This window comes from Maniola jurtina, chromosome 8, assembly GCF_905333055.1.
Source record: "Maniola jurtina chromosome 8, ilManJurt1.1, whole genome shotgun sequence".
NCBI lineage: Eukaryota > Metazoa > Arthropoda > Insecta > Lepidoptera > Nymphalidae > Maniola > Maniola jurtina.
Window position 1 is genome coordinate 4,325,574 of NC_060036.1, and position 26,785 is coordinate 4,352,358.

Below are 26,785 nucleotides of genomic sequence, written 5' to 3' on the forward strand. Positions count from 1 at the left end.
TTCAATTTTCAAAGTAAATAACTACACCTTTTAGTAACCCCCGACCCAAAAAGAGGGGGGTGCATCTGAGTTTCTGTGTATCTGTCTGTGGCATCGTAGCGCCTAAACGAATGAACCGATTTTAATTTAGTTTTTTTTTTGTTTAAAAGGTGGCTTGATCGAGAGTGTTCTTAGCTATCATCCAAGAAAATCGGTTCAGCCGTTTGAAAATTATCAGCTTTTTTCTAGTTACCTTCACTTGTCGGGGGTGTTATAAATTTTTAATTTACACTTGTTATTCTAGTCTGTAAAGGGAGAGCACTGATGCCTATAACGCAGGCGTACCTACGACTTATTTTAGGTAGATATTAGAAGCTCAACCTAATTTGGGTTGTAACATTATTAAAACAATAAATGATTGTAAATGATTCTTTTTTTATATTAAAATAAAAAATATATATTTAAAAACACATTCGTACAATCTATAAATTCCAAAACGTGACAAATATTTATCATACATTTATCTGTACTAACAATTTAGCCATTTATAGACCACAAGTGATATAAACATTTACCGAACAAATAATAGGTACTGATAAAATTTCGCTCGTGCTACAAATGATAAGGTTTTACTCTGAAAGATATCATCATTGAGGGATACTCTTGAGTGGCAAGTTATTGAAGAAAAAATAACAGTTTTTCGTAAGGTTTTTCATAGAATACGAAGTGAAAAATCTGAAAGAATTTTTTATACGGTAAAGCTTTTCACAAACTAAAGATATTTTATAAAGTAAACAGAATACTACAAAGGTGTCATGCAGAGTTAAAATTTTTAGAAAAAGACTTTTTTTAGTACAAAGGTTTGGTAAAAGATTTTTAAAGTGAGGAAGTGGTACACTAAAGGATTAAACGCATCGGAGTTTGCGCAGAACATTGGGACCGCTTATAAAGGGAGCGGGAAAGTCGACCCATTCACAATTTGTCTGAAGCCAACGTTACTGCTCAGTGAAACCTATTTAACTTATCAGTGAGAAGTTTGTGAAAACTTTTTCAAAATGAGAGTTATTCTTTATTTCGTCGCGGCTGTGCTGGCGTGCAATGGTATTGAAGGTTTACTTTTACCGGTAAGTTAATAAAATTGAAATCATATATTAAGTACTAGTACATAAAATTAGAACTTCATGAATAACATTTAAATAGATTCCAACGGAATTCGAACCCAGTAGGTACCTTTTATTGGATGGCGACATCGTTCACGTGGTTTTTTAACGTTTTGATTTTCTGAAATGAAATGATTTTATGTTCATTTAGTGTATAATCTATCTCTATTTAAAAATTTTGGTCAAATCGGTTCAGTTATTGTAGCGTAAAGGAGCAACAGACATCCAAACTTTCAGATTTTTAATATTATTTTTATTACGAGTAGGTATAGATGAGTATAAGTTCTTCTCGCAATTTCATCCGTTAGTTAGTCAGTTTCTGTATGGTATCAAAATCCAAGTGGTCTTTTATATCATAAGTTAAATAAAATAATAAAAATTAACACTAGCTGACTTGCCACTGCTTCGCACAGGTTTAATGCAAACCCGCCTTGTGAAATATTCATAATGGTGGTGAAAACGGCATGTGAGTCCATTTATATACGAATTTGCAGAAGAAAAGACGAGCTGATATTCTTTGATCTAATTGAAAAATGTCAATTAGAACTAACATTTTGTCCTGAAAAAAATCTATCAACCCGGAAATGACAGAAAATTATAATCCCATCCCACCTTTAGAAAGTTGTTACTTTTTTATGTACTTAGAAGAAAAAAAAAACCAGTATTTAAATGTTTATAAGTAGGTAACTTAAATAATAATATTTCTGTTGATCGATTTAAAATTTCAGATTTTATTAGAAACTTTAAATACAAGTGTAAATTAAAAATTTATACCACCAACGACAAGTGAAGTTTACAATTACTAGAAAGAGCCGATAACTTTCAAACGGCTGAACCGATTTTTTTCGATTTTAGCTAAGAACACTCTCGATCAAGCCACCTTTCAAAAAAAAAACTAAATTGAAATCGGTTCATTAGTTTAGGAGCTACGATGCCACAGACAGATACACAGATACACACGTCAAACTTATAACACTCTTCTTGTTGGGTCGGGGGTTAAAAATCGAGTAAGTATACCTTTAATATCGAAAAATTTCTTGTTGCAAGAAAATTGCATTTTTTATAACTGTGGATTAAGAGGGGTCTCTCCGTCAATCGCTCCATACAAACGTAGTTCCAATTTCATTTGAATATTAAGCAACCAAAGTCCATGAAATTTTGCAGACATATTCTAGAAACTAATATCTGTGCCTGTGGTGTTTTAGATTTTTAAATTTAATGGACTTTGGTTGCTTAATATTCAAATGAAATTGGAACTACGATTGTATGGAGTAAGTGACGGAGAGAGCCCTGTTAAAACGTTTTCCCATTAAAATCCTGCGCTCTCTTGTTTCCCAACATATTTCAAAAGAATTTTCTCTAAAGTAATTTTAACGTCCGTTCCCACAAAAGCGGGCAAGTGTGTTTTTAACGCACAACGATGCGGCTACGACTATTTTAATTGGAAATTACCTACGGTTTTGTTAATAATATATTGTGTGGTTTAGTAATTAAGCTCTATATGAAAAAAATGCTAACGATCGCTCTCATATATTTTTGTGTTTCCTTTTAATTGTTTCAGCAATTAAAACAGGTAAGTGTTGTACCTACTGCTACTTCTTTACTATAGTGCGTTTCATCGAGTAGTACCTATGGCGTTATGTTGGCTCCCCTGTCTGTCCAAGACCCAAGTCATGTGCACCATATTTGCAGAAGACGCAGATTTTGTTTATTTTCATTTGATTTTCCTGAATGAATGAAATGAAAATCAAATGAAAATAAACAAAATGGCGTCTTCTCATGCCAATATGGTGCCAATGACCACCCAACAGACAGGGGAGCCAACATAACGCCATAGGTACCTACTATCCGATGAAACGCACTATAAGCATACTGATGTGGGCTGGAAAAACTTTTTGCTTCTTTTCTATAGTTTAGCTCATCTAAGCTTCTGTAAACAAGTGTTAGTTAAAAATTTATAACACCCCCCAAGGTTATATAACTGTGAAGGTTACAGTAACTAGAAAAGAGCTGATATGTTTCAAACGGCTGAACCAATTTCCTTGGATTATAGCTAAGAACACTCTGGATCTAGCCACCTTTCAAACAAAAAAAAAACTAAATTAATATCGGTTCATTAGTTTAGGAACTACGATGTCACAGACAGATACACAGATACACAAGTCAAACTTACAACAACCCCCTTTTTGGGTCGGGGGTTGAAAAAGGTACAACGATCACTACGCATTTTGCACAACCCTGGTAGTAATGGAGCCTTATTCATAGATGTAGTAAAATGTATTAATTAAAAGTGTAGGCAATATACACGTGGGCGTTACGAGTTAGTCAATATAATGTATACTGTGATACATGCCATTCAAAGATAGAAGGACGTATCTGCCTCAATTTTTGCTACATTTTTAACATTATATTCCCCAAACCAGGAAAAGATATCTGGTAATATTTGTTTTATTACTAAAAACGCAACTGACATTATTTACTTTTCTCGAAATAACAAGGCACATACTAACAAATACAAAACACAAAATATTTATATCGGTAAAACAATTTTACTTAGAACACATAGAAACTAACGATTTCTTTTTGTAAGTAGGCAAAATTTTTTTTAAGGGTGCACAAGCTTTCAAAACTTTGTTGTTCCAATTTAAGTCCAACAATGTGTCTCTCTGCGGCAGTATAGCTGTGTAGCGTCCTGGCCTTCCCTGTAGTAATTGATAAAATAATGATAACATTTTATGTGGGGTGGAGTCAATAAACACTACCTACTTGTAGTCATAATATTATGGTTATCACCTACGTAAATAATCTTACCATAGTGTATTGTTATGTTTTTACACACAAACAATCTTTAACTGCTGTTATAAAATTGTAAGTACTATTTCTGAATGTTTCACACGGAGTCACAAGTGTAAATTAAAAATTTATTACACCCCCGACAAGTGAAGGTTACAGTAACTAGAAAAGAGCTGATAACTTTAAAACGGCTGAACCGATTTTTTTGGATTATAGCTACGAACACTCTCGGTAAAGCCACCTTTCAAACAAAAAAAACTTAATTAAACTCGGTTCATTAGTTTAGGAGCTACGATGCCATAGACAGATACACAGATACACACGTCAAACTTATAACGCCCCTATTTTCGGGTCGGGGGTTAAAATTGGAGATTGGAGAGCCCTTTTCAATCTGATAGCACAGTAGACAGTTGGCTTATTATACCTATAGAACTCTAGTACCCAAGATGTAAAGTTTGAATCAATTTTTTAAGGTTCCGTACCTCAAAAGGAAAATCGGATCAATTTGTTGTCTGTCTATCCTTTCTTCCATTATTCCTTCGTCAAATAAAAGCTAAAAATACCTACTGTTTTGGGCTCTATATCATCCAATTAAAATTTGCAAAATATGTTTTAGTGTACAAAAATACAATGTTAAGAAGAAAATACTTCTGTAAGTTAAAACCAAAACCAAGAAGTAAATAACCAAACCTAATTAAAAGATTATTGAATACAATAGGCTTTTAACAAGCTTATTTTGAAGGCTGAATGGGTCCCTAATTATTTTCATGATAATATGATTAAATTAATTATGAAAATGTCTACTTACCAAAATATGGGACCAACAATTTAAGTCGGGAACTTAGGGAAGAACCTTATAGTTTAGTCAAGTCCGACTGTTTGTCCGCGTGTCACAGCCATTTTAAAATGAAACTCCAAAATAATATCGTATATACTTTATATATAGATGCTAGGGCTTTTAAAAAGTAAAAGTAAGAAAGGCGTCTCTCCGTCACTCGCTCCATACAAACGTAGTTCCAATTTCTGTCCAGATTTCTGTTAAAATATTCGATTTCAAAGTTACGCGGTCTTAAAAATTCACATACAAATCTTTGAGCCCCCTGTAATTTTAAAACTCCATATTTTTAGAAAAATCTAAAACACCACTGGAAGAGATATTAATTTCTAAAATATGTCTGCAAAATTTCATGGACTTTGGTTGCTTAATATTCAAATGAAATTGGAACTACGATTGTATGGAGTAAGTGACGGAGAGAGCCCTATTAATCTTGTTTTTATGTAAATGCTGAGCAAAGTTAAATTACGCTCTGTAGATCTCAGGTAGGTGTAGAACTCGATAACGAGGCACGAGCTTGTCGCCACGCAGATGACTAATTACAAGTGTAAATTAAAAATTTATAACATCCCCGACAAATGAAGGTTACAGTAACTAGAAAAGAGCTGATAACTTTCAAACGGCTGAACCGATTTTCTTAAATTAAGCTAACAACACGATCAAGCCACCTTTCAAACAAAACAAAACTAAATTAAAATTGATTCATTAGTTTAGGAGCTACGATGCCACAGACAGATACATAGATACACATGTCAAACTTATAACAACCCTCTTTTTGGGTCGGGGGTAAAAAATAGCAAAAAGTAGGATAGCAAAATATTAAATTACTTACATTTTTCTCTATATATGAACGTTATCTATTCATTATTCAATGGCCACTTGCTTGCCTATGCTTTTCATCAAACATTTTTATCGTTCATTCCTATTGACTCTTGCTCGAAATACTTGTTTTATTGTCACTTGATACTTCTTCAGCAAATTCTTTTTCTGCGTCATATTCCTTATTTTGAGGGTCATAAGTCATTTAATGGAAGGTATATTTTGTTTGGATAATAAAGTGGTCGGCTCCCAGATTCTCCCGTACAATACGATTTCGACTCAATTTTTACCCGACTTCGGCAAAGCCAAAAGCAAGGGTTATGATTTAACAGTCTATGTATGTATGAATGTATGTATATGTATTATGTATGTTTGTATCCAGATTCTATGTTGATTGTTCGCTGGTCCGATTTTGATGAATGAGGAGTCAATGGATTCATTGTGAAGGTCCGGGTGACGAGCTATATTTTTTACGAAAAAAATTGACCTAACGGACGTTACATCAAAAAAGTAGAGGTCACCAAAAATTTCTTTTTTGCTATTGCATCAAGTAGGATGTTAAATGAAAGAAGAGAAAATTCTGAGCTCATGAATATATGTACAACAACATTAAAATATACCAAGCGACAGAAAAACAACTTTACACTAATATTTCAGCGTTTATAAAAACGATCATAGTCGGGTTTTAGTTTTCAACTTTATAACGATTTTATTCATTGGTTTTGGATTTTTCCCTTTACTAAATACACTGTTACATTACCAGAGTAAAAAAAATGACATCGTTACCAAACTTCATGATTCTAGTTAAAAGATTCCATTCTGATTCCCTTGACGGGTCTTGAGAGATAGACAAACAGACTTTCTTAAAAGATTACTTTTTTTCTGGAGATACGGAAACCTATAAATTGATTTAAGTAGATATATTGTTTTTAGGGGTCCGTATATCAATAGAAAAAAGGAACTCTTCTAGGATCAATTTGTTGTCTGTCTGCTTGTCTGTCAAGAACCCTATAGGGTAAGTACTTCCCGTTGACATAATCGTAAAAATTGGCAGGTAGGTGGTCTTATAGCACAAAGTGAAGGGACAAATCCCAAAAATGTGAATTTGTGATTATATCACAAAAAATTTAACAATTCTTATTTTTCTTTATGGTCCACATTCTTACAAATTATTATTATTCCTTACTTGTATATGAATTTCGTAGGTACATACGTATTACGTAGATATCAAATCAAGTTTTTCTGCATGAAATGTCTAAATAAAACCAAAATTTATATCAGGATTCAATATAGATTCCCAATCCCTAAAATGTTTGGGAGATAAAAATTACATTCACCAGTTTATTGAAATGTCATCCCCTATAAAATTTGTTACTACCCTTACATGCCAATAAGATCAAATAATATTAAATCTTTGTCCACTAAAAGGTTTTTGCCTTTATTGAAACATTTTGTTTAGGGTATGGTACTGTAACGACAATTTTTTCCAAGCTTAAAACGACCGCAGCCTAAAAACGAGTTGCAAACTCTCGTTAGACTTTCCAAATCAAATCGATCAATCTTTTAGAACTTTCAGTTGTTCTGAATGTTGAAACTGGTACAAAAGATACGAAAGGCAGCGAAAAATTGGCACGCAGGTCTATTCCGTATTTTTGAGATTTAGTTACACAGCGTAGAGGTAACAGCCTTATAACCACCACTTTTCATTAGACTTTCCCTTTTGTGCTTTTGTGACATAAATGTCAATAATCATGTGCTTTGGGGCTTATTAATTTATAAACAGCAGTGAAATAGATTTGTTGAAAAACTGGTAGAATAAAACCTACTAATGGTAACAATAAGTAGGTTTTCTTTTAAAATACTGTGTTATACGGACATAATATGGACTGGACGGAACTATAAGGGTTTCGTTATTTTTCTACGGAACGCTTTAAAGATAGTTCCTAACATACTGGGGTAAAATGCGATAGTTTAATATTTTTTACAGCTCATAATCTTGAAAGCTGCGGGCATTTTACTCCGAGCTTGTAATTAATTAACCCGCGGGAACAGGTATGTGGCCTTGTGGTCTATTGTGTCCTACGGCCCCGGCTATGCCTCATGTGCATTATTTTATGCGGTTAAAGCGATTTTCAACCTTACTGGGACTCGACGAGGATTTGCATGTAGTATTTTTCATTATAGAATAGACTTGCTCTTCACGACAATCATGCCTTACGAAAAGCAATTATGACGTCTAGGGCGCGGTTGTATAGAAAATACATGTTCGCGCTCGCCTTGAAAAACCGAAAGTGTGGCTTTCGGTTTTTCTTCCTTAGCAGTTCGTATCAGAAACATTGAACAAAAAGGTTTCGTGCGAGTAGATTAGAAAATAAGTCAACCACGTCAGGATACCTGGACTCACGGTTTCTCGCCGTTCTGTGGTTGAACGATGAAGAAGGAACAAAATTCTAAAGATTCTGAGCCTATTCAGAGCACACTCCTCAAAGTATATGATCTGATAGATTGATGACCGGTAGGCTGGTGACATTACGATGGTGCTGTAGTTTGTGGCAATTTCGCCTGCGTTTGTGATCCAATAAAATAATGAATACTAACTAACTAATAGGTATTTTTAAATTAGACTAATTATTATTATATATTGTGACATTTACCATTTACATTGTTATTGACGAATATTGAATAAAAGATATGAAAGTTTGTGAACTAACTAATAAATAATTTTTTGGGCGTGGAAATCAATTGAGTTCCAGTTATTTAGTCCGCAGCTCAGTCGTGCGAATTCAAAACGAGTCATGTAATAGATACAAATAATGAAATATTGTTATTCAGTATTTATTATGAAACGTGGCAAAAATAGTAAGTACGGGCTGCGTAGGCTGACTTTATTTTCAGCTTCCTGCTCAGAATATCGAATTTCAATTAACACTCATAAGTACATAATATTTGTAAAAAATAACTTTATAAAAATACTGAAAACCGGCCAAGTGCGAGTCAGACTTGCGCACTGAGGGTTCCGTTCTTAGGTATTTTTTCCAACATTTTGCACGATTTTGATTTATCGTGCATAAAAATAAAAAATAAATCTGTTTTAGAATGTATACGTAAAGCCCTTTCATATGATACCCCACTTAGTATAGTTATCTTACTTTTACAATTGAAACTCATTTTAAATTTTTTTAATGACTTACCACAAATTCGCGGTTTTCAGATTTATTCCTTTTGAGGTACGGAGCCCTAATAATGATCATCGCAATAAAAGCGTGGGCGGAATCAATCATGTTTAACTAACTATAAAATATATCGAACTAGATATATCAATATCGTAATACGAGGTACCATGTAGGTAGTACGAGTAAATATAGTAACACTCTTTGTGTATAAAGATATCTCAAGATTAATAACATGTTTCAATTCTTTTTTACCCGACTGCGGCAAAGCCAAAAGGAAGGGTTATGATTTTAGCAGTCTATGTATTATGTATGTGTGTATGTTTGTATCCAGATTCTGTGTGTTCCACCGTAGCGCCTAAACTACTGGGCCGATTTTGATGAATGAGGTGTCAATCGATTCGTCGTAAAGGTCCGGGTGACATAGGCTATATTTTATATGAAAAAAAAATGACCTAACGGATGTTACATGAAAAAAGTGGGGGTCTCCAAAAATATTTTTTTGCTATTGTATCGAGTGGAGTGTCAAAATAAATGAAAGAGGAGAAAATTCTGAGTTCTTATATATAAATGTAGGTACTACAACATTTAAATATACCAAGAGACAGAAAAACAATTTTACTATAATATTTCAGCGTTTAATGACGATCGCAATCGGGCTTTAATGTTCAACTTCATCTTGTTAATTTACCAGATGATGCCCGTAATTTTGTCCGCGTGGATTTAGTTAGGTTTAGCTAATTATATCCTGTGTCTGGGATGCAAGTAACTTCGGTAGTAAATTGATATTATGTTCTCATGGGATTTTTTTAATATTTATTTTAAGTAAGTAGTTTTATTAATACAAATATAAAACATTTACCTGGTATTACAATTATTAAAAGAACTTTTTTAGAACTTCATCTTTTTTTTCAAATTTTATTGAAAATGTAAAAGTTTTATACTGGATTTATCTTATTAACCCCCGACCCAAAAAGAGGGGTGTTATAAGTTTGACGTATGTATCTGTGTATTTGTGTATCTGTCTGTGTCATCGTAGCTCCTAAACTAATGAACCGATTCTAATTTAGTTTTTTTTTTTGTTTGAAAGGTGGCTTGATCGAGATCGTTCTTAGCTATAATCTAAGAAAATTGGTTCAGCCGTTTGAATTCTTTTCTAGTTACTGTAACCTTCACTTGTCGGAGGTGTTATAAATTTTAATTTACAATTGTTAATGTTGAAATCACGCCCGTCTAAAGTGCATATTGACTGCATTCAGCTAACTTCTTCTAACCAGCTAGTTGCTGGCTGACCCTTTTATTACATACTAAAAACTAAAATCACCATAGCTTTTCATGCAGGCGTAATTGATGATAAAGGCGACGCTTTGTAGCCCACGTTAGATAATATTACGTCACAATAGGGTATTCCTTCATAGCCATTAGCTTTATTAAGTAGATGAGAAAAAGTACATTAGCTGTTCGCTCGGAATTTTTATTAAGTACATAATAATAAGTACTGCCCGGTTTAATAAAGAGTTTTAAAAGCTGTGTTGTACCTTTAAAGGTTTTATTGTGAAACTAGCTGATGCCCGCGACTCCACCTACGGAAATTTAGATTATTTTTAATCTAACACCCGTATTCAGAAACGTTACTATGAGGTCTCATAGTGCGTTCGAACGCACAGTGTAGGTTCCACCAATCAGATGACTGTATCACGTCAATTTACAATGATCTGATTGGTGAAACCTACACTATGCGTTCGAGCGCACTGTGAGACCCCATAGTAATGATTGTGAATACGGCTGTAAATCTCAGTAGGTCATCTCTGGAGCCCATGTCAGTCTCCAAATATTTAACTTTATTTAACACGTTGATCTATGGATCTCAACCTCAGAGGCCAAAACTGAAAACTCTCTTTGGGTTACCTACTGAACCAGCGAAGTACTTAGGAACTCGTAGTTGTAAGTATTAGTTTGGTCCAAACGAAAGTATTGTTTGTACCAAATAATTAACGTTCATACAAAATTTTCGTAGGCAACTTATGTTGTTTAGCTACATGTTTAACTCTTACAAAAATAACAACCTCCAAGAATACCTAAGTAAGTTTCGTAAAATTTAATTACGGATTATGTAAGCCAAACCTAGAACCTACCTTTAGTTTGAAGTTTGTGTTATGAACCTTGTTGTTGTTAATAACAACTTAATTATTAGCATAAGCTAATTTTTAAATTTTTTATCTCTTTGATTTTCAAGGCTTAAAATTACTTATGTCCATCCTAAGGATAAAGCTTAGGTAATTGAGCTGAAATTGCGGGTAACATCTAAAAATATTTTTTAACCGACTTCCAAAAAAGGAGGAGGTTCTCAATTCGTCGGAATCTTTTTTTTTATGTATGTTCCCCGATTACTCAAAGACCCCTGGACCGATTTGGAAATTTTTTTTGTTTGACATTTCAATACCATTGTATACTGCGCAGGTGGTCCCATATAAAGGTGAAGATCTGATGAATATCTTCGGAGATGGAGAACAGAACTCCTCAATGGACAAGAGCAAATTGCTCGCGATCAGTGTGTAATAGCTTAGTAAACAGTAGGGTTTTAACTGGACATAGCATATTATAGTACAGTGGGGCCACTAAAAATTGTGAAATAAAAAATTTTCAAAAGAAAAATAAAACCGACTTCAAAAACCACAAAACATTGTTCAAACGTTTCATAAATTAGTTTACAACTTCAGATAAGTAGATACGATAATTTTTTCAACGATTTCCTCTTGATTAGGCCGCATTGTCATGAAAAATAATATAATTGTAATATTTAAATCTCTTAGAAAAGTAACCACAGTTCCATATTACTTTACTTTCAGCTGGAGCAGTGTTGTACACTTCTTTTATTCCATAAATAGCTCTTGACTGCAATCTACGCAGTCTAAGATTGCAAACGGGCCATTTGGAAGGGGTATTCTAACATCACTATTACTGAGTATTTAACTGTCGACCGTCGTCTGCTAGTGTGTAGATCCCGAGCCGGTACGACTTTTGCCGACAAGCGTTGCGGCGGCGGTTTGTAATTGTCGTCTACCGCCTGCTAGTGTGTGGACTCAAAGCCAGTACCCGACCATTGCCGGCAGGCAAATATCGCTTTAGTGAGTGGGCTATGTAGTTTTTTGTCGGCAGGCCGCCTGATAGGACTAAATACTGCAGGCGAACTGTTAATCTGTGGGGCCCTTTACGCTGCGTTTTCCGGTGCGAGGTCGCCATTCTAGCACCTTGGGACCCTAACGTATGTGTACTGCCCATTACCACTTAAACTTGGCAACCTGTTGAACTATGGCGGTGATCTGATCTGGTCCTCCTACGGATCTCCTCCAAAATAAACTCCAAGCGTAGCTCTCTCTATCGTCGGCTGAGTGCTGAGGTTTCTTTTATGAGGCCCATATAGTCAGCGACCATGTCTCGAGTCCATAATTCATCACTGGTTACACGCACAAGCATGCACAGAAAGGCAGACAAACAGATGATGATCCAATACTTTTTGCTATTATTATAGTTAAGTAAGGTTACTTTTAAAAAATTGATTTGAATTGTCAAAAATAATATAAAATTATTAATTTACCTAATGAAGGTAGTTTGATAAAATCGATATTTGGCTCATTCAATGTCATACAATCTGTTGCTAGGAGGCCAACAAGATTGAACTTGCATAAATACGGGTGTTTGGAAGGTTTTAGTTTAGTCTCCATCTGAGATTCGGAGCGATATCGTATGTTTTCGGTATTTGGATTGTGAACTGGATAATTAGATTTTGTGGTAGCAATCACGCTCTAATTAAATCATTTATTTTGGCTTTAGTTTTTTTTAGTTCAAAACTTTCGGATAACCTCTAAACACTGAACCTGTGTTTTTTGTGTTGGTTTTGAGAGGACATTCCAATAATTCGATAAAATATTTAAATAATACTGCTTTTCTGAGGCGTTTATAAGGCGTTATCAGGCGCATACTTACTCTTAGAAACAGCGTGTTATTTGCGTGATGTTACCTCATATCGTAAACCCTAATCTAAATTCTGTTTTATTAAGCCTCTCTTTTAGGGTCGTCGTACATTTTGAATAGATACCGCATAACTCAGGATTAACATTTTATAGTAAGCCAAAGGTGCTAATTAGTTTGTACTGTTTGTACCTACATTTGTTAATTAAATATAATTATTACTCTTTTAGTGTTCAAGCGAATTAAAAGCTTAGATTTTTGCTAGACTTTAGAAGCTTTGGTTTTTTGTCGACTAGCTGACCCGCCCCGACATCGACGCTATTATAACAAAAAATTCCAACCACAAAACCATCTAAATTAAAAAGTAAATAGGTAATTTTGTATGTATGGATCCCTTCGTGTGTGAGTCCGACTCGCACTTGGCCGGTTTTTCTATGTTATGGATTTCCACGCGAACCAAGTTGAACTCGGAAAACATCTTTCGCCTATTTCGTGATGTAACAAATAAACAGACAAAATTTTCACATTGTTATCAAAATATGGTGGAGATAATTCAAATATTTACATAAGCGTTCTGCTGTTTGTGTACTTAGCAACACGACCCTGATGCAAATGTTATTATTTGACGGGGAAGCCAACATGATTATAAAACCTAATCCATACTAATCCATACTAATATTATAAATGCGAAAGTGTGTCTGTCTGTCTGTCTGTCTGTCTGTCTGTCTGTCTGTCTGTCTGCTACGTTTTCACGGCCCAACCGCTGAACCGATTTTAATGAAATTTGGTACAGACTTGGCATACATCCCGGGGAAGGACATAGGCTACTTTTTATCCCGGAAAATCAAAGAGTTCCTACGGGATTTCAAAAAACCGAACTCCACGCGGGCGAAGCCGCGGGCATCCTCTAGTTATTTATAATAATAAATGCGAAAGTGTGTCTGTCTGTCTGTCTGCTACGTTTTCATGGCCCAACCGCAGAACCGATTTTGATGAAACTTGGTACAGACATGGGCTACATCCCGGGGAAGGACATAGGCTACTTTTTATCCCGGAAAATCAAAGAGTTCCTGCGGGACATTAAAAACCGAAATCCACGCGGGCGAAGCCGCGGGCATCCTCTGGTCTATTATACTTACATTGCGACAATTACATAAGTATATAGATACAAAAGTAGCAACGAAAATTCACGATCTCTGGAAAGATCAGAGGGAAGATATTGTACAGAAAAGTCCAAGCGACGTTTACTAATCAGTTTATAGGAACAAGCGACATGAAGAGAAATGAAGCGACACCGTGAAGGAAGTTGAGGGAGCCAAGCTAAAGCACTAACACGAGAAGGATATTTTGTGTGATATGAAGTTAGCTTCATTTAAGATTATTATTATTATTATTATTAGATCATTTAAGAGGGCTCTCTCCGTCACTCGTTTCATACAATCGTAGTTCCAATTTCATTTGAATATTAAGCAACCAAAGTCCATGAAATTTTGCAGACATATTCTAGAAACTAATATCTATGTCTGTGGTTTTCCAGATTTCTGTTAAAATATTCGGTTTCAAAGTTACGCGGTCTTAAAAATTTTCATACTAATCTTTGAGCCCCTGTAATTTTAAAACTACATATTTTTAGCAAAATCTAAAACACCACAGACACAGATATTAGTTTCTAGAATATGTCTGCAAAATTTCATGGACTTTGGTTGCTTAATATTCAAATGAAATTGGAACTACGTTTGTATGAAGCGAGTGACGGAGAGACTCCTCTTAAGTAACACGTGAACAAATTGAGACATTCCCCAGAACTATCAAAGACAATCCTTTGATGCTATGTTAGCAAAATGAGTGATTTATATGAATGACTGGTTATGTCTAAATACGCTTCAAGATCTACATAAACATGTTTTGTAAACACAATTCAACTAAGTGATCGCTGAAGCCTACCGCAATCAACGTAGCTATGTGGTTGAAATGCTTTGAACATGGAAAAAAAATTAAATTCAAATACAAGCTAGCCCTTGAGCGCAAACTCATCTAGTGGTAAGTGATGATGCAGTTGAAGATGGTAGCGGGCTAACTTTTTTTTGCTATTGTATCGAGTGGGATCTCAAATGAAAGAGGAAAAAATCCTGAGCTCATGAATATATATATAACAACATTAAAATATATCAAGTGACGGATAAATAATTTTACTCTAATATTTCAGCGTTTATTAAGATGATCGCAGTCGGGTTTTAATTTTCAACTTTTAATCCCCGACCCAAAAAGAGAGGTGTTGTAAGTTTGACGTGTGCATCTGTGTATCTGTCTTTTTTTTTGTTTGAAAGGTGGCTTGATCGAGAGTGTTCTTAGCTATAATCCAAGAAAATCGGTTCAGCTGTTTGAAAGTTATCAGCTCTTTTCTAGTTACTGTAACCTTCACTTGTCGGGGGTGTTAAGTATATATTTTTAATTTACACTTGTATATTTAGAAGATGGAAAGATCGTAACCCCAATCCTAGGCAATAAAAAATTTGATGCAGAGAGAGCGTACAGTATTAGTCATGCGGGCTTGTGCGAATTGCCGTAGGTACGAAACGGCAATTACCGTACTTCTGGCAACCCTGAATAGGATTAGTCCATTTTCCTTTTAATGAAAATAAGAAGCTCAAAATATTTTCCAAAAATAACACGTGATAAATGGGTCGTATCTGTTTCTTATACTGTATTTACACATTCGCCACAAAGAGTGCCGAGTGACAAGTCGTACGCGAGATGCAATAATGTTCTCACATTCGCCTGTAATCTCGTCCACAACCGTGCAATAGTGAGATTTAGGCGAGATCTATCACTGTACCTATTTATGGCAAGTGGCGCATCAGTCATATGATATGTAAATCATCATCATTACCTCGCCTCATTGCTGAACCACTACTGAACACGGGTCCCTTCTCAGAATGAGAAGTGTTTAGAGTCCACCACGCCAGCCAAGTGCGGATCGGCAGACAGACGGCGGACAAGGTGTGTGAACCTTTGGAGAAATTATGGCGAACTCATAAGTATACAGGTTTGTTCCCGATGTTTTTCTTCACCGTCAAAGATTTTAAATTCCGAAAACTAGAGGTGGCCTAGGATTTGAACCTGAAAATCGAGACAACCCAAATAGTAGCCCAAAGTCTTAAACTCTAGACTATCACGTCATCCAAAAACAATAGGATTGTATAAATAGAGGGTTCCAAAATGTTATTACTTTATTAATAACTTTGACAGGTATATTGAATGACGAGGCGTCAAAGCGATCCCAATAAGATAACATGCGTCTCCTCAATAGATGAATAGATGATAAATCGGTCTAATAAGCTATTTCGAGGTTGTAAGAGTCTTTCAATGGGCTCTTTCAGATCCTAAATGATCCTGATTATATCTTCCTCGTTCGTGATAATTAATGAGGAAAGTACCTACTTAAGTAAATTGAGAACCCGTAGATAAAAGAAACATCAGTTTTGCAAGGAAAAAAGTATAATTGCCAATTTTTGTTTTTTGAAAAAAAAATGCTTTGTTTATATTTTGTTTTGAGCAGAAACTTCGTTCCTAAACGCATAATATAGTTACGTAAGTTAATACGTCTTATAGTTTATAGGTTTTATTTTGTGCCTTTATTAGAGTTCTGTATCTCAAAAGGAAAAAAGGAAACCCTTAGAGGATCACTATGTTGTCTGTCTGTTTTTTTAATGGATCTTTTTAAAGATTTAAAAAAGTTTTAAAGTTAATAAATAATAATAAAAAATATTATGTGTAGCAATAATATTCATACTTCGTCAGCGTCGCTTTTGAAAGATCTCGCAAGAATTTCCTTAATAGGGGTTTTGGTTTTTTTGGTAACACAAATCTCATGTTTCTATATTTTCATAAAAGTGGCTGATCACAATTCAGCCTATGAAAAAAAGTCAGCCAAGATTTGTAATAATAATAAGATTTGAAACGTTATGTCGATGGCAAGATGATGACATCCATTTACTTTTTAGGGATGGCGAGAGCATCGTGGTTCAGAAAAGCTGCTGTCATGGTTTTCAAGAGTGCGTCGCTATCCTATTCCTTCACATAAAGTAATCGACCCTGCTGAAGGTAATTTCATTTTTGAAAGATTTAATCACGATTATTTAATTTAAAATGTACCAGGAGGATAAAATTATATAGATACCTCCTTCTATGTAGGTACATACTGTAAGTGCATTATGCATATAGATTAATTACTGTATTGTTACATGATTCTTACACTTAATGCAGATTATTTTAGATACTTTAGATGTAACTACATCAAGAAAACCGAGACCGAAGTCCTTAAACGTGTTTTGTCTCTAGATTGCTTTCTGGTAACGTCCGAAGAAGGAGAATTATTCTTCAAGTCTCCGTCCGACGAGCCAACAGTATGCGGCATCTATATGATAACAGAACCCGACAAAAGGATCCAAGTCATCTTCAACTACCTGGACGTCCCGTGTGAGAATGGTGGTTTGGTTGCGGTGAGTCCTATCACCTAGTACCACAAGTGACTGGTAGTGAATATTTTTTTTTTATATACAAAGAATATTAGCCATGTTAAATGACTAATATTCCCCTTTCCTTATTGCTTGAAGGCATGGATTAATAATAAGTGTAGGCTTCTTGATGCTATCTATTATACCTATTTAGGAGTAGATTTCCTTGATTCTTTTGTCATGATTCATGATAATAATATATTATTGAAACTATTTTTTTAAAAAGATTGCTAGCTTCCTAGAGACTGAAATAGGCTCCTTTTCATCTTGGAAATTCGCGAAAGTTCCCAAGAGAGTTAAAAAAAATCTAAATCCACGCGTTCGCCATCATTTAGTAAATATCTAAGTACTTAAAGAAGTGCTGAGTGTTCATGCTACGGTATGATTAAGTTTATATTTCAAAGCAAATGTAATAAGCCGGGGAAAACTTTCTGAGGCAAGATGATGAATGATTTTCCGGAAAGGAAAGGAGAGAAAATGAAATTGTTACTCAACACCTAACTTAATTGCAATTTATAACTTCATCACTGGATGTTTGCGAAGATATTATTAGATTCTGTAAAGAAATCACGTTTAGCTAGCAACGTGGTTTCTAAATGATTAATGATCCTACTCAGAAAAAATAAAACTTTTCAAACCTTTTTTCTCTCTTTCCTTTTAAAATAAATCTATTTTCCAGATTTCTCATAATAGTCTTTTAAATATTTTTTAGGTCACAAAAATATTGTTCAATTAGTCTTTAACAATAAACATTACTTAACTGCTTAGTTTTCAACTTCCTTCAAGAATTTTAATAGGTACATAATTAAATTTTTGAAATAACATTTTGAAAAATTCAATGATATTTATTTTTAATAAGAAAAAATCTCTTGGGCAATACAAAACATTAGTAAGGAGTATTAATGAATCTTAATAAAAAACATCCATTAAATAATAAAACTATTTTCGGTGAAATATCACAAAAAAATTGTTTTAATTACAGCTATCTTATTAGATGAATATGACAGAATTAGCAGTTTTAACAAAATCCTAAAATTACTTTATCAAATGGATTAATTATTATGTAAAACTCGTCGCAAAACCTGGAAAGTTTTCAAAACTTCTGCCTGCCTGTCAAAATTTCAACTGGATTAAAATTACTTTAATTTCTACGAAAGCTTCACTGAGAAACCTCGGCAGGATGATTTAGCCGACAAATTCAGCAAGAATTTTGCACGCACAGAATTTCGCTACACTAGTACAGCTGCAATATCAGGTCTTTTTATGTATGCTAAGTAAATGTCTAAGTAATAGGTACCTACTTAGTTTACCTTTAACATGACTGTGACACACAGATGGACACCCGAACTGCACGAAACTATGCTTTTTACGTCTTTAATTTATATTCGTCACAAAATTAATCTCGATCGGATAAAATTTCTTTGATCGAGAAATCCGGAAATCGCTCGAATTACTTATCTAGATTTTTAGTTTTAATCAGAAACGGTTAATAATTTTTCTGAAGTTTTTATTAAGTACAATTTCCAAAACGTCATAAAATTGTTTTTTGTGTTTATTAACAAAAGTTTACTTTAAAAATTTGATTTGTCTTTCTCTACAGTGAACAGATCTCATTTTATTTTATTTTGTTTATTTGAAGCCTATTTGTCGTGTTTGTTTCTAGTGGGTGGATGGATGGGAGCTGAATGGGCAAGTTTGGCCCGCTGACTCCTGGGACGACGATAGAGTAATTGAATACTGTGACCAGCGTCCACAGCGCAAACTAGTGTCTAGACAAAATGCTGCTCTCATACAGTACAGAGTTCCGGCACGAGGGAAGGGCTTCGCGGTTACTATACGGCATTTGAGAAATGCGAGACGTGAGTATCTTTGAAAAAAAATTTAAAGTTCTAGAATGGAAAACGCGTACACATATGCGTAGTTTGTTCAGCGCGACGATATAAGGAGGCTGGCGGAAAGTTGCTAGATGAAAAAGGCTGAGGGCCGAGTGACCCAGAAATTAAAAAAAAGTTGTATGTAAGTTAATTAAGGGATCTCACGCAGAAAATTACCCTGTATGCGCCGCAATCAGCCAATATGTACTGCCTAGTTCTTAAAAATAACATTTAAAACTATAACATAAAAAATATACTTATTATATACGCGTCATATAACTCACTAGCGACGGCTTCACTTCCCTCGAAAAATCTGTCCTTATTCGTTGTTAGTAAGGGAATCTATTGTAAACCCCTATTATAAAGGGAACCTCGGTGTAATATTCAGCTTCTAGGTCCAAGGATTCAGGCAGGGAGTTGATCTGACTGTTAGTGAGTGAGTTGGGTCTTTTTATTGTGAGTTATGCGTGACAAAAGTTTCTCTTGTAGATAGATTTAATCAAAGGTAGGTAAAATAAAAGCCAAAAAATTTTCAAAGATTGATAGGACACTAGAGAAATCTGAGACGTGAGACGTGAGTAGTTTTCATACTAAATTGTTTAAAGTAATGGCTAAACTTTGGATAGAATTTAGAAAAATCTAGTTTCAACAACACTCGTTATAGTCCGAAGCAAATGACTTGCTATGATACCTAGTACTTCGTTTGAGATTTTGGAATATGACAGTAGATATTATGAATCACATCAATCAATCAATCAGTAGATAGTATGAAATCACGTCATGCTTTGCCAGACACTTTGCATGACACCGACAAGACGGCCGTCATGTAAATGGCGGTACCGCTTCTTGACGTTACGGTGTTAATTACCGTTATCTAGGAAACCGCGCCATATTGTTTACATAGACAACGTTCATGACGTCATTCACCGCTGTATTACGGCCGCTACATGATGGCACTGCTTTTGGAGGAAACCAGAGCTTTAGTATCATGGCAACCCACTGCCAGAGGCCTTTCGTTATGTAGGTACTCCTTTAAATGTTTTTCTTTCTTTGCCAGCCTGCAACCTAATGTTATTTGGTGCTGAGGGTGTCTATACACTGCGGAATCATGGCGTGACCGGAAACTGCTCGCTGATTGCAGTATCACCGGCCACAGTGCGTGTACTAGATCTTAACATTGGGCAGTCAGTGAAAAGAGGCGCCTTACTTGACGCCGAAACGGGGACTATTCATCACGTAAGTATTTTTTATACTTAGATTTTTTTTCAGAAATGAAAACTGAATAGGGGAATCTAGAGGCTATAAGACAAGGAATCCTTCAAGGATCAACTTTTTTTAAACCAGGCCGGGCTATATTTACTGAGCACAGGACTGGTCTCCTGGTCGGGGACTTTTAGAATGTTTTGCGCTTTACGACCCCAAACCCATTACCGAAGTCAAAAATTTTGCCCCCATTGACTGGCCTAATTAATTTTCATGTTTTCAACTCTTCGTCCGGCTATTTTTCTCGTAACGTAAGTACCTAACAGTTAATTTAAATAAACTGATTTTATTTCAATTTCCTCTGATAATATTAGGTAGTAATTATTACTATTGTGAATCAATGGATGATATTATGTACCTATATCATCCAATGATAGGTATTTAATGCCATCCGGACAAAGTCACTGCAAGCTAGCAAGTCACTCAACATTTGAAGGGATTAAGATTTTTAATATAAAGTCATTGTACAAAATTCTGTAACGTTTACGGTTATTAAATTTTGCTCTCAAAGAAACGGTTTAGCCGTCCAAGAATATAGAAATATTGGTTTTGTGTTTATTAAATACAAGTTTATGCCCACGACTCTATCGGCAAGGATTAAAATTTTGAAAAACAAAACGCTGAACAAAACTAGCCATTTCAAAGATTATCTCAATAAAACGGACAAAAAACAACAAATATTTTAATAATTGGTTTTTAGGTTTCTATAAAATAGCTTTTAAAAATATGGACAGTTGCAAGTGCAATTTTATTTATTTGTATATAATATCTATATTTGTATATATATCTGATAGGTCTGATTGTATATATGTATATCAGATTTGTATATATATCTTTATTTCTAAAGGTCCTACACCTAGGTATATTACGATAAGGATTTAAAATGCTTGGCAGAAATAGCTATCAAACAAACGATAAGGCCGCATTTTGAGTTTTACTAACTTCCTTGTTCTTTCTTGTTCTTTTCTTTATGCCTGTGTTATTTGCTATGGCGTATAGGTACCTACATAAATACCTATAAATGTAAACCTAACTAAATAAAGTAAATGTGTACATACCTAACTGTATAATTGAGTTTATTTTTTGTAGTAATCTTGATTCCTCAGGTACCTACATTACATTTTGATAACAAGTAAGAATATTAATCATTTATGATAAAACATAAGACAATACTTTAAGGCTTTGATTTGGATTATTTGGATTAGGTTGAATTTTCATTTTTTTTTAAATTCTAACACAAGTTAGCCCTTGAGTGCAATCTCATCTGGTGTGCGATGATACAGTCTAACTTGGAAGGCAGTTTCATTAAACTCATACCCTCGCTGAGGTTTAGGCCGTCTTCATATTTAAGCACTTTGCATCCGCATCCCATATCATAGGTAAGTATATTGTACAACATCGAACTTATCGTGGCGATCGAGCTTAAGCTATCCTTTGCCCGTGCCTTTGCCCGAGTTAATTAAGCCGTGTGTATCCCTTGTTTGCGCAGTGCACAAAGCGGGGCCTGGCGGACTACGCGGATATTGGAGGTGCCGGCGGGCTCGATCATACCAAAATGGAGATATACGACAGCATATGCGGGCTCGACTCCAACGAAGGTAATAGCATAGAATGATTCCAGAAGGATCACTCTGAAACTACGTTTAATAATATAAATACTTAGCGACTTTTGAATAATTCAGCTGTAGCAGCGCTGTGCTAGTTGAATTGCACTGCTCGCTTCGTTATAAAAGTCGCTGTGTCTCTCTCTCTCTTCTCTCTCTATTCTCTCTCTATTCTCTCTTCTTAAACTTCTATTGGTATTTTCGGAAGAGAAGAATGGTATTATTTAAGTATTTGTTTGTTATTCCAATATTATTAACTAGAGGATGCCCGCGACTTCGTCCGCGTGGATTTAGGTTTTTCAAAATCCCGTGGGAACTCTTTGATTTTCCGGGATAAAAAATAGCCTATGTGCTAATCTAGGATATTATCTATCTCCATTCCAAATTTCAGCCAAACACGTCTAGTGGTTTTTGCGTAATGGAGTAACAAACATACACACACACACACACATACACACAAACTTTTGCCTTTATAATATTAGTGTGATAATACTTTGTATAAAAATCGTAACCTTTGCAACAAGATTAGGATAACAAGATTAGAACAAAAATAGCTCAGTAGGACCTCTAGCATTTGGGAAATAAGATCTCATAAGATGTCAAAGTAACAAGATTGATTACCGTGAAAGGATGAAAGAAGCAAAGTGTGCCGTGAGGAACCGTGATATATTTTTGGAGCATCTATAATAAAGTTTTTGTAGATCTGTGAGTAGGTATGATATATATGATATGTGGATATGTGGAAGTGCTAAGGGAAATATACAGGGGTGCCACAATTCAAGTGAGGCTTCATGAACTCTCTGAGCTAATCAGCATTCAACGAGGAATTCGACAGGGTGACACTATATCCCCAAAATTGTTTACTGCCGCTTTAGAAGACGTTTTTAAATTAATTGACTGGTCTGAAAACGGAGTGAACATTAATGGAAAAATGCTATCACATCTTCGTTTCGCTGATGACATCGTACTCTTCGCCAAACAACCGGAAGAACTGCGCACAATGCTCGAACAGCTACAAAATGCTTCTGCTGCTATTGGACTAAGAATGAATATAGGAAAAACAAAATTCATGTGTCGGAACACAGATATAGACCATATATCTATCCAAGGTCAGCAGATTGACAAGGTAAACGAGTACGTTTACTTGGGTCAAGTAGTGACCCTAGATAAGCAAAGCCAAATGAGAGAGGTGGAACGCCGAATCCAACTCGGGTGGGCTGCCTTCAGCAAACTATCCGACGTCCTAAAGAATAAGAAGATCCCCATCTATCTCAAGCGGCGTATGTTCGAGCAATGTGTGCTGCCAGTAATGACCTACGGTTCGGAAACGTGGACACTGACAAAACAAATAACATCCAAACTGCAAGTGGCACAGCGAGCAATGGAGCGGGCCATGCTGGGTATATCGCTCATTGACCGTGTGCCAAACGCCACAATCAGGAAAAGAACGAGACTAACTGATATTGTTTTGAAAGTGTCCAGGTTGAAATGGAGATGGGCAGGGCATGTGTGTAGGACTACAGACGAGCGATGGACTCGTTTGCTGCTGGAGTGGAGGCCACGCACCGGAAGGAGGAACGTTGGAAGACAGCCCTCCCGTTGGTCAGACGACATTACCAAGCTGGCGGGAAAGACTTGGAGGAGGCTCGCACAACACCGAGAGGAATGGCGTGCACGTGAGGAGGCCTATGTCCAACAATGGATTAACAAAGGCTAAGAAAGAAGAGAAGAAGAAGAAGAGTAGGTATGTGTAAAACTATACCTACTTATGACACAAGGCGTGTATCCGTTTGTGAAAATTGTAGACTTGCAATTTCTTGAAACATAACACGACCATAACAACTCTTTAGGTAAAAATACTTTTGATTATTATTTTACGCATGACAATACGTAGGTATTTAGCTATTCTTCTCTTATCGGAAGTTACGTCTGTTGCGTTTTGGGACCATGGAGACTTAACTCTTAAAAGTAGTGATTTGAAATTTTATTTTTTACTTTAGCTAGTCCCACTTTAGTACTAAGATAAGCTGATTCCTAACGCCATGGCTGACCAGCCTCATACAAAGTCCCATGTTTACTAGACCTTGTGTTTTGACCTGTCAGTTAGTCAGCTTCTCTTTTTAACTCCCGACCCAAAAAGAGGGGTGTTATAAGTTTGACGTGTGTATCTATGTATCTCTGTATCTGTCTGTGGCATCGTAGCTCCTAAACTAATGAACCGATTTTAATTTAGTTTTTTTTTTGTTTGAAAGGTCGCTTGATCGAGAGTGTTCTTAACTATAAACCAAGAAAATCATATTGTTCATAAATATCATCATTGTTCATATTATATTGTCATTCCGTCGAAATTGGTAACTGATTTGTCAGCTTCCTCCTTCTAATTTGTAGACAGTTTTGGATGACCATTGTGGTACCATCAAGCGTCTCTGATGATGGAGGTGGGAGGTAGACAGTGAAGCTCTTTGCTATGCTAGCATATGGCAGGACATTCGAAATCAGACTCATTTAAATAATTAAGGCCCACTGAGTTTTATCTTTAATATTTGTATGGGATTACGTAATAGAGAGCGCCCTATACTAACTTTAATACTTAACTTTATACACTCCGTGGATAGATTATAATATAAATAGCTAACTAAATATGCGTATTTATGTAATATAACATTAATTAGCGCTAAGCCATTAAAATCAAACAAACAATTCAGCTTAATTTTCATGAAATAGTAATTTGCATATCCAAATGAATAATCGCCTAATTTGCAATACAATATGCCAAATTGAGAGAATATTGCTATGGAATTGTTTACCATCCACATATCACGGAATATTACGGATGTATTTGCGTGTGTTACGTTAAATAATTTATTACTTCAATTTTGGGTGTTATGAGCGAATTTAATTGCGCACTGACAGTTTTAATTTCATAAGGTTACAAAAATAGTGATCTACGAATTCATAGTTAATTTGCTTATGCCCGCGACTTTTTCCGCGTAGACAAATTTCAAACCCCTATTTTGCCCTCTTATAATTATTTATTAGATAGAAGAAGATATTAAATAAGCATTAATCAAAAAAAGATGCAACAGAAAGATGCCCATCATTGCAGCTCCTAGACTCGCAATACTTGGAAGTACCTACCCTACATCTAGTAACGAAAAAAAAAGATTCCGACGATTTGAGAACCTCCTCCTTTTTTGAAGTCGGTTAATTATAAGTCTTAATAATGTGATAAATGCGAAAGTTTGTTACTCCACGAAACAATCATTGAACTGATTTGGCTGAGATTCTAAGTGTATATACCTAGATTTAACACAGGGCTACATTTTATTCCGGAAAACCAAAGAGTTCTCGCGGAGTTTCCCGGGCGGTCAAATGCAGTCGAATTTTTGCCTGCTCTGGTAGTTTTCCATGGACATCGTTCAACAATCAACTGCGCGACCTGTCCATGTGGCCGGTCTTAAGTGTGGCATTCTGCCGGGCATTGCCATTAATTCACTTTTGTATTTGTTTCAGCATATCGTCCAGCTTTCATCGCCTGTGAGGATACGGTGGTCCGACTCAGATCCAGTGGGAAGTACCAAAACTCAATCACCCTAGCATTCGCACCCTTACCCCTCGAGCATTACGAGCATGCCGACCTCATCTGCGGCTTGAATGACATCTAAGATCAGCATTAACTTATCTGGACGTCGCTAAACATCCTGATGATCATCTGACTCCACGGATTAATGGGTTTTAACGCCATTGTTCAACAGGCATAATTTTAACGTACCTAGTAGTTATTTATTGACAAATCTTAGGTAATAATCAATAACTTAAGAGGGCTCCTCCGTCACTCGTTTCCACTCGTTTCATACAATCGTAGTTCCAATTTCATTTGAATATTAAGCAACCAAAGTCCATGAAATTTTGCAGACATATTCTAGAAACTAATATCTCGTGGTTTTCCAGATTTCTGTTAAAATATTCGGTTTCAAAGTTACGCGTCTTAAAAATTTTCATACAAATCTTTGAGCCCCTGTAATTTTAAAACTACATATTTTTAGAAAAATCTAAAACACCACAGACACAGATATTAGTTTCTAGAATATGTCTTCGAAATTTCATAGACTTTGGTTGCTTAATATTCAAATGAAATTGGAACTACGATTGTATGAAACGAGTGGAAACGAGTGACGGAGAGAGCCCTGTTAAGTGAACACGAAGGCCCTAGTGTAACTTTTCCCGCGTATGTTTTGGAAAGTCTGTCAATTAGTATGGATGACCAAACATTTAGTTATTTGTATAGATATATCTCCATTCATTTCTGTAGATTAACGTAACCCTCGTGTTAGGTTTTCTAAATGTGAACATACACTTTGAGAAAGAATCAAGTGGCTTAGTGAAACTTGAAAGCAAATACAAAAAGACATCTTTTTAAATAATTATTATAGAGTAATAATTAATTAGAACTTACTATGATACCTAGAATATATCTAATGGAAGCTGACATTTCTTGCAACAACTTTGAGTAATCTTCAAAAGTACAGTGAAATTATTACTGTCGTTTTTAGTTTTGACCTGTATAATTTTAATACTTTGAAATTAATAAAATTACTTAAGTATTAAATTTGTTCACTGGCAACCCTATAATAAATGAGGCATAATCTCGCTCTGTTTTGTGTTTTATTTTTTCAACTTTGAATGGTTCTTCCTGCACTATATCACACTCATATTATAAAGGCGAAAGTTTGTACGTGTGTGTGTGTATGTTTGTTACTCTTTCACGCAAAAACTACTGAACGGATTAGGCTGAAATT

At 35.3% G+C, this 26,785-nt stretch overlaps 1 protein-coding gene across 1 annotated transcript; it reads left to right on the forward strand.

Annotated features, from left to right (window-relative positions):
- The first annotated feature begins 634 nt into the window (after positions 1-634).
- LOC123867537 (corticotropin-releasing factor-binding protein) lies at positions 635-25,843 on the forward strand. The gene is made up of 7 exons (XM_045909614.1): positions 635-1,103; positions 16,733-16,832; positions 17,070-17,230; positions 18,909-19,104; positions 20,177-20,355; positions 21,872-21,980; positions 25,500-25,843. The coding sequence occupies exons 1-7, from the start codon at positions 1,035-1,037 to the stop codon at positions 25,649-25,651; spliced, it is 966 nt and encodes a 321-aa protein (XP_045765570.1). The 5' UTR covers positions 635-1,034; the 3' UTR covers positions 25,652-25,843.
- Positions 25,844-26,785: the final 942 nt, after the last annotated feature.